General features: G+C 40.9%; 1 protein-coding gene across 1 annotated transcript; it reads left to right on the forward strand.

Annotated features, from left to right (window-relative positions):
• Positions 1–6,215: 6,215 nt before the first annotated feature.
• On the forward strand, positions 6,216–9,020 carry LOC127177523 (uncharacterized membrane protein C3orf80). The gene has a single exon (XM_051129834.1). It carries the CDS (start codon positions 7,260–7,262, stop codon positions 7,767–7,769), a length of 510 nt encoding a protein of 169 aa, XP_050985791.1. The 5' UTR covers positions 6,216–7,259; the 3' UTR covers positions 7,770–9,020.
• The last annotated feature ends 983 nt before the right edge of the window (positions 9,021–10,003 follow it).

The raw sequence follows: 10,003 nt of genomic DNA on the forward strand, positions 1-10,003 counted from the left end.
CAATTGCGCACTGGCAAGTTCTTCAGCAAACCGATGGTGGAGGGACAGTGAGGTTTAAGACTAGTAAGCAATTGGGGTGACAACTTCATACAAGCCAAACTTGAGAGCTCATGTTGTAACAGGTTCATGTTGAGCACAGCGATCAAAAGTGAAGAACCTTAATGCAAAGAAGCTAAAAACTCCAGCTAGGTTTCTGTTAGCTTCAGTTTGATGTATTTCCAACAGATAGGTCTGGCTGCTCAGACATGGGTAAAGCCTGGAAATTGACCAAAAATATTTTCAATTTATAATACTTTTATGATATTAAGTATAATAACTTACATAATTATTATATACGATTAATATATTTCTTTAACAATAGTTCTAGAGATTCTCTGCACTTGCACAGCCACCAAGTCCTATGGATGTAAGGGACCCATAACTGTTTTGATCAGGCTTTTGATAAGTCACTTGTCAACACTGCTGGCCACTTATTAGCTAGACACTTGGCCAATTCTGTACTGAGAAACACTAGTGCATTTTTTACATTACTGTACTGTACTGTAATTCCTGCAGTAAATGTAATTAAATGACTGCAAACCTTTCTCTTTCCACTTAGCTCGACCCTCCACTAGCATAATTATTTCCACATATAAACTTGCACCAAAAGCATTCTCCTCTTTCTTACAGCCACATCTGCCAATAGTATAAAAACAAAACTGAAACTACACTTAAAGCTTTTGCTCTCAAGACAGACAACACAGAGCTTCACTTGAGGATGTTAGCAGCCCTACATGAGCATGAGCTCAATATGTTGACCATGTTCACTCAGTTTCTCCCCACATTCACCTTTCTATCAGGCACCACGCAGCCTCCACTCCTTACCAACCCGCCACAGCTTTACCCTTCACCTCCTTTCCGCATGGCTTCACCTCCGTCATTTAACGAGACAAACAAGCAGCCTCTATCATTCTTGATATTGCTCGACCTCTGCGGTTCAGCCACGCTCCTGCAAATCCTCCAGATCTGGCTCAGCCCTTCAGGTGCCAGCATGTCCTCGCCATCTGGATCAGCACATATGTGACTGAGATCGAGCTCTGCTCTTCTACTCAACTCAGCTGCTCCTTTAACACTCAGCTTTTACAGATGGCAGACAACAGATGACCCAAAGACAGAAGAAAGCAGGCTCAAGACTAAACACAACTGAATGGAAGAGGCATGCTTAAATAGGCCCAAACACTTGTGCTGTTAATCAACTAATGAGCAGCAATGCAGTGAATTCTGCGGCAGCTTGCGCCAACTAGCGGCTGGGAGACACCTTACATGCTGGAGCCTCCAGGAAAAGCTCCCGAAATTTCTCTAGTTCTTTCGTGGTTCACAGCAGTTGAACTCGCTGATGAGATCTGGGTCTACAATACCTCGAGCTGGCACCCAATGCAGCTTGTCAGCCTATGTATTTGCATACCTCTGCGCAGCCAATAGTGGGAGTTTGGGGCGTGGCTACTGTAGCAGGTTTGGTTACAGAATCACAAGCAAAATTCAAAGGCTTGCCAAAATATGCAGACAGACACTGGGGTAAAAAAAGAAGGACACTGACAATGTTTTTACAAGATGGAGGAATCTGATGAAATGTTTGTGTTTCAGTCAGTACAGTACAACTTGCAGTGTAAGCTAAACTAAAGTCAAAAGTATTCCTAATATGTTGGAGCTTTTATTGAAGCCTGCTTTTACCTGTTGAGACATGCTTTCACTTTTATAGACTTGTGAGAGCTTCGTGAGTTTTGGTGATGTTTGAGTTGGGGAGGTGCATTTGCAAACATTTTGTAGTTCCAATAGATCACACTAGTCGTATAGAAACTGCCTACCTATAATTAGTTACTAACACTGTATTAGAATACTTTCACTTTCATAAAAATACATAGCAGTGAAAGTAATCACTATACTTACAGCAGATTTACATTTATTTATTAATTAAGCAGATGCTTTTATCTCAAGCAACGTACAAATGAGAAATACAATTGATTTAGTATCTGTTTGGTGACAGAACCCAGCAACAGAGTTACAAAACATGAAATCTTTCTCTAAAGGGAAAAACAGCAAAAATGGTCATTGGGATTAGAAAACCAGCAAATAAACAGTAAAGCAAATAAAAAAGGTCCAGACTTCAGCCAACAAGGCTTGAAAACAAAACACCCTTGCGAGTGCAAAAACCAAAAACGTGTACCACATTGAAACAAAGCACAAACGCAATCAAGGAAAAGATGCCTCAACACAAGAGACAAGTACAAAACATAAAAGCCAGGATCCTGTCATAGACGCCCATACTGACTAAAGCAAACCTCAGTAAATCACTTGCATGATTCGTTTAAATACTGTACTCCCATAAATGAAAAGTGTCTGAAAAAGAAACAAATGCATATGCAATAAAATTAGCTGCTAAATAACTGTCTACACCTTTTCATTGCTGATCTTTCACTGTGTCCAGACTTCATGCAAAAAAAGTAGGTAAATATAAAGAGTTCACAATTTTTTCCCCTTGCAATTATAGAGCAGCATCTGTGGTGGTTTCAGTGCCAGAGCTACTTAAAGATACATTCAGTCACAAACCTATTAATAAATCATTTGAATTATATTTACAGTGATCAATAAAAATAAGACAATAACCCAACCTCATTCATTATAAATGGATACAGAAAAATTGCACATAGATCAATGAATACAAATGCTACAAATAAATTGCTATATGAAATGTATGAATTCAATCATACAGTCAAATTTATTTATTATTTATTTACTTAAAATGTAGACAATCTGTGTGTGTGTGTGTGTGTGTACATTTATCTGAACTCCTTCAACTCAGTAATCCCAACACAGTGATTAAACCACAGAAGCAGTTTTAGGCAGGCCAAGGCTCCTGGGGACAGTAAGCTACAGGAGCAATACACACCGGCTAAGAGGAGGAAGAAAGCAGTGTGTGTGAAGGCAGAAGAGGGGTAAGTGGGCTGACCTGATAGGCTAAAGGATAATAGCAAACCCACTTTTCCAATGCTTTTCTTGGCTGTTCACTCGCTTGACAACAAGATGGACTTACTGTGACTTCTACTGAGCAGATATAAGGAAATGAGGAACTGCTGTGTACTTCTAACACAGACTAACACCTACTAAATAACAACAAGTAGGCTGTTTCAATAAGTGTGGATCTAATTTCCAAATTAGTAGACCGACCAATAATGTCAGCGCTATTGGCAATAAAGAAAGTCTTCACTCTTCCAAGACCTTCCCTAATCATAACATCGGCTTAAGAAGTACAGACCAGTGTCTGCTCCAGCCCCTGAGTTCGTTTCAGAAAGCAAAGTTCCCGAATCCGTTCCAGAAAGCAAAATTCCTGAATCAGTTCAAGAGAGTGAAGTTCCCAAATCCATTCCAGAGAGCGACATTATCAAGTCCATTCCAGAAAGTTAAGTTCCAAAATCCGTTCCAGAGAGTGAAGTTCCCGAATCTGTTCCAGAGAGCGAAGTTCTGGAAACCGTTCCAGAGAGTGACGTTCCCAAGTCTATTCCAGAAAGTTAAGTTCCTGAATCCGTTTCAGAGAGCGAAGTTCCCGAATCCGTTCCAGAGAGCGACGTTCCTAAGTCCATTCCAGAAAGTCAAGTTCCTGAATCTGTTCCAGAAAATGGCGTTCCCAAGTCCATTCCAGAGAGTTAAGTTCCCTAATCCATTCCAGAGAGCGAAGTTCCCAAATCTGTTCCAGAGAGCGACGTTCCCAAGTCCATTTCAGAAAGATAAGTTCCCGAATCCGTTCCAGAGAGCAGCGTTCCCAAGTCCATTCCAGAGAGTTAAGTTCCCTAATCCGTTCCAGAGAGCAAAGTTCCCGAATCCGTTCCAGAGAGCGACATTCCCAAGTCCATTCCAGAAAGATAAGTTCCCGAATCCATTCCAGACCGTGGCATTCCCAAGTCCATTTCAGCAAGTTAAATTCCCAAATCAGTTCCAGAGAGTGAAGTTCCTGAATCCATTCCAGAGAGCGATGTTCCCAAGTCCATTCCAGAAAGTTAAGTTCCTGAATCTGTTCCAGAGAACGGTGTTTCCAAGTCCATTCCAGAGAGTTAAGTTCCCTAATCCGTTCCAGAGAGCGAAGTTCCCAAATCCGTTCCAGAGAGCAACGTTCCCAAGTCCATTCCAGAAAGATAAGTTCCCGAATCCATTCCAGAGAGCAGCCAGCGTTCCCAAGTCCATTCCAGAGGGTTAAGTTCCCGAATCCGTTAGAGAGAGCGACATTCCGAAGTGGCTTTTTTTTCACACCTGGCTTTTTCATCCTTTGAGATTGTGGTTATCCCTGTGCCAATGTGCCTCATCACACCTCACATTTTGATGGTTCACTACACATTTGCCCCAAAAGTTGTCACAGCGTTCACATTGGTCCACTGCATCCAGAGGCAAAGAAACCTCATCAGGAGAGCAATGGTGCAACCATCAGAGCTCGGCTGGCAGCACCAGCCAACATACAGCTAGAGGAGCAAGGCTGTCACTAGCCTGACAGATTTTTTTTTTTTTTTTTGAGAATAGAAAAGAATGCTTGCTAGAAAAGTAGCAAAGGAAGCAAATGCATTTTTTGAAACTAGTGTAAAAACAATTACATTTACAGATGTTAGTTCAATGACTGTAATTGACCAATAAATGTTTTAAATGTTTAAATATGTATTTTTTTTTACACACACATTTACAATTCTAAGTTTAAAATTGGTTAATAAATGTTTCAAACAGTGACAGGAATTGCTCACTCTTCTCCACCACTGCTTTCTCTCTCTTGCATCATCTTTTTCTGCCTCCAGCTTTACGAAGTCCAAGAGGTCGGGTGGTGGAGAAACAGCCACATAAACAGATGAAGCTGATGGCCATGGGTCATCCTGAACGGATGAGGATATTAAAACAGGTGGTGAAACAGAGGGATGCTTCCCAATAACCTCATCCATTAGGACGAACCAAGGCCATGCTGCAGCAGTAGCCTCTTCTGACTCTGTGCCAAACCCTGTTGGTGGACATTTCAACTCCTAAAGAGGGAAAAAAAAAAAAAAAAAAAAGATTAGTTAAACATTTTGACATTGCAGATGCTGTTCTGATTCACAGGAAAATCTGAAACATGATAACATATTGATAAAAATAAACAGCAAGGTAAAAGCCTCCATGAAAAGCTTTACGGACAATTTTAGAAAAATAAATATGTGAAAATGTGTTTCGAAAATTTGTTATTATCATTAACAAATAGCCCTAAACCCCCTGATTAGCTGGTTCAGGTGTGTTCTACTGGGATGACACTCTAAGTTAATATTATGAACACTGGAGAAACATAGTTACTAGTTTATCTTAAAGACAAAAATTATAGGCAATTGACTTAATCCAGTTCTGACTGAAACAAATGAATTTAACTTCTTTAGACTGGGAATACACAACCATTACTGTACCTATCTGAAATGCATCAATGAACCAAAACTTATTTTCTGCTCTCAGCTTAATAAACTTGGTTGTCATATTTATATACACTACTAAACTTTACTTACACCACCTCTTAACCCTCTTGAAACATATTTCCATCACTGGAGAAAATATTGAGTATTATATTTTAAAAAAAAAGAATACTACTTACTTTTGTACATGCACAACACATCTTGAGAACTCATAACACAAGATCACATGATCATAACTGGAAATCACTTCCATCCGTCATCAGTCCTGCTCCTGTTTACTGTGCGGTCACAGCATTCATTTCGGTCATTTCATTGTAGAACTACTACTATCAAACAAAGTTCAGTCAAAGTGTGGTAATCAGTAGTCATGTGTGTACTGTGAATTTGAATTTGATATACAATCACACACAGAAGAACAGAAGTTCTGTTATGATTTGTTCCTTAGTACACTAAATGGCAGTATGAAGAAGTGGCCATTGAAATGGACATCAGCAGTCCCTGTCAGCAAACGTATTTCAATGTTTTACTAATGACACCACATATCACATTTCAGTAAATGAGAGCGATTGCACTGAGAAACATGATCCCTCATGAATCTGGCTGGCCAACTTGACTCTGTTCCAGTGTATTTTACGGCATAATGCTCCAGTAATCACATTTGACCAATTGGACATTAGCTCTGTTTATGAGAAGTGAATATCGACTGGAGCCTCACAAGCAAACTTTGGTAAATGTATACTGCACAGTCATTCTGCCTTTTCTAGGCCCATAACACAATTTAGTCTCCATTTGCACATAAAGCCAACTCTGTAAAGCACACTTTTCCTTAAGACCTCACACCGTATCACAAATGTAAATACATACGTACAGATATATCCACACAGTAGATGTAAAAAACCATTAGCCTATTTTCACTGAGATATTTTTGAGGTCATATCAGTCATTCTGCATTAAATCACAGCGCCCATGTAACATGTTACTATAATAACTTGCAAAAGCAAAAACTAGAAAAGGTGGTTGCCTAAAATGTTTGTTTAACGCACTTGTTTAGTCCGTGATCATATTTTCTGTAGATACCGTATGGCTCGGGTCTCTCGTTCAAAAGCATTTTTTCACCTGCTTTCTTGTCCTCAACAACACACGTGATTTGGGGAATCATCCGTGTGTCTAGCACAAATAATTACGGGCCAAGGTTTATTAATTGCTTGAAAAACAAACAAAAACCTAGCCAGATGGATGAGCAACAGTGAAAGTAGCAAACAGCACAGACACTGACCTGTAATTAGAAGAAGCTCCTGAAAACAATAGCTTCTGTATTACTCAGTCCTTACTAACCTTGTTAGACTGTAACATGAACTGTATAATGTAAAATATCTCATAAGTCATTTCTTGGGTTCTCGGCGAGCGACAAAGCCTGCCGTGTGAAAGCATCAGCAGGGGTGTTTAGTTTGAGTTGGTTCTGGCTATAATGGGTCCATTGAAACCCACAGAGAAACAGTGTCATGCATTTTTAATCAGGTGGCTTCTGAGGTCGCCTGCTCCATTCTGAGGACGTAAATTATGAGAAACGGTGGGTTGAACGCTGAACCGAGCTGACAGAAAGACAATGACATTACCTCACGACAGGAAGAGAGTGTTTTTATTACATTGATCTGTAATTTTCATTTCCAATATGCGAGCGCCAGAAGTCTTATCTGCAAACATCTGGATGGGGGCTCGTCCGGGATCGTCGCTCCAGTGTGCTGTATGAAAAGATAAGAAAATAATTATCTCGGATGACATTCTGTGTTAGACTGTAACAGACGGTGAAGAAACATGAGAACAAGGACATTGCTGAGTGTTGCGTCCGGGTTTATGGGTTTCTCCTGTGAGGCTGTGCGGAGCTGTGCAGAGATCCAGTGTGAAGAAGACCAGCGATGCTGCACTCAGAACAGCAGCAGCAGCATCACGTCCGTCCGTCAACTCCCTCAGCACACTTTCGTAGACAACTTGGAATGGATCGCCCGTAAGCTGTCGGGACTGATGATCCTGCTGTTGCTCTTCGTGGTGGGTTATTTCATTCAGCGCGTCTTGTGTCCGCGTCCCCGCCGTCAAACGCCAGAGGAGCCGTCGCTTCTCCATGGACACGCGTCCCAGGACTCCCTCACAGGGGATTTCAGCTCTCCGGTGCTGCTGCTTCCCACGTACGAGGAAGTGAATCATCTGCCCACATATGAGGAGATCATGATGGAGGGGAATGGAGACAATCTGAACTCGAACACAGGAGCGACGGAGCAAAGACAAGCAACAGTGCAAACATCTAGAGGACCCAGAAACACTCTATAAGTAAATCTTTGTGTTTAACTTGATTCTGGAACAGCTAAAGCATTCACAATAATGCGTACCGTGTGTCATCATACAGCTTTTCACTTTTCACGACATTTTTACATTCAGGTTTGGCTCTTACAGTGAGTATTTTGAAATAACCAGTCCTAGACCGTGCAAAATTATCAGTAAAACGCATAAGTAATTGACCTCGTGGACAGTATTCATAACAGTTTTCATTGATTTGCTGGTCTTATTTGTGCAAAAAAGAGATGGACTGCTCAAATGAATAGGACAAACGCATATAGCTAGAACAACTTGAAAAACAGTTTTTAGCTTAAGGTGAAAAAAGCACAGTATTCAAGACCATTGTCAGATTTTAATGTTGATGTGACGTGTTATTTAAACGTAATCCTGACAAACACCTTTAGTTTTATCCTTCCCACAAGCTCAGCGTAAACTTCAGACTTTCAGTGTCTCGATTACACTTTTGTATATAAAAAACATCATATGATGTGATTTGTGGTGAAACATATGATTTGTCATTTTTAAAAAAAAGTAAGTATAAAGCTGCTCCCTTAAATCCAACCCTCAGTGGGGCATGGGCAGGTCGTCACATGAAAATATGAGATTGTACAAATTTGTTGCCAATTTGCCAAACCTTAAAATAGTTACAAATCATCATGAGACTGTGTTGGCCAGCCTTATTCACAATCATGAATGCCCCCTTCAGCTGCGCTGCATTTGCCTTTTTTGTATGTTGGAATTTAATCACTGAAGGTCAGCAGCAAAGACTCGTAGTAAAAATAAAACAAAGTTTATTTATATAAAATTCAGAGTTTGTATTTCCTTGCATATTCTGACTCTTTTTGATGAATACAGAATCTGTTTTGTGCACATGAAAGTAAAAAGCACTGATGCAAGCTCTGCTGCTGTTATAAAACCACCCAGAACACCTCAAACTTAAAACTGCTTCAAACTTTAGAAGACTTTTTTTTGAAGACTTTGAGGACTTTTTTTTTTTTTTAAATCAAACTTTTGAAACTACTTTGGCCATTACTGAACGATGTGAGAACTGACCGTACAGGTGAGTATACTAAGAACAACACAACCAGGCAAGGCATTTAACTCAGGCAGTAACAGTTTCTCTTTGCACTCGCAAATAAACATAGACCAAATGCTAGAGTTGATAGGCAATTTAGCAGAGCACAGGAAAATACACAGGAGAACAGACAAAGCAGATCACCAAGTGTGAATGTACAGGTGAGCAATGCACAGGTGAAGAACAGGAGTCTGACAGTCTTTGGAGCCACATTGACAGGACCAGAAGATTAACGTATGTGCGTGAGGGGCGTAATAGATAAGAGCAGGGAGAGCAGCAATAATCCCCCCTAAGGAAACAGAACCAACATAAATGTGTTGCAGATATCATTAATGTTCAGTAATTTAATGTACACATTTTAGAAATGAGTCTGAGTCTTCAAAAGAGAATCAGAAAGCCAAATTCTGTCTGGATGAGAGGAGGAGTTGGGGATGGAGGAGAGTCATTCGCTATTGAGCAACGTGAAAGCTGCTGATAATACTGAAGGACCTTATACAGGAAGCTGAGAGAGGCGCCGTATACCTATAGGTAGACGTGGATCAGCTGAGAGTCAGCGGATGCAAGTGTAACCCCTCTCTCCGGGTCCTACTCGCACACCACTCCTAGCGGGTCTCAAACCCTGGTCTCCAGCATGGGAGGCGGGCTCACTAACAAGGAGGCTAAAGACCGCAGCCCCTAGAGTCAGTTGCTAGTGTGCCTCTTGAGATCAGGGGAGTGAGGTTTACCTGCACAACACCTACCGCTGGCCTCCGTTACACAAGCTTGACTAATGTGACCTGCCAGAACTAACACTATGCTTGATTTATAGGTGTATATAATCAGAATGCAGGAGAGGGTGAGCAGAGTATGTTAGGAGAGGGAAAGGAGAGCCTGGTATAGCTGTAACAGTGAGAAGAATCTTCTCCTAATCTTCCGCTCCATCTGCCTGTTAGATTGAGGATGATAGCTGGAGGACAGACTCATGGACACACCTAGAACAAAAAAGAAGGACCTTCAGACCCTGGAGATGAACCAAGCCAGACATAATATGGACCGTGGCCAGACATGTCTTCCAGAAAGCCAAAATTCCAGACAATTAATGGAATATCACTTCTGTGGCCAGCTACAAACAGGACACAGATGCCAGGAGGTCTGTGATGAATCCCATTGTTAG

Source organism: Labeo rohita, chromosome 15 (assembly GCF_022985175.1).
Source record: "Labeo rohita strain BAU-BD-2019 chromosome 15, IGBB_LRoh.1.0, whole genome shotgun sequence".
NCBI classification, from domain to species: domain Eukaryota; kingdom Metazoa; phylum Chordata; class Actinopteri; order Cypriniformes; family Cyprinidae; genus Labeo; species Labeo rohita.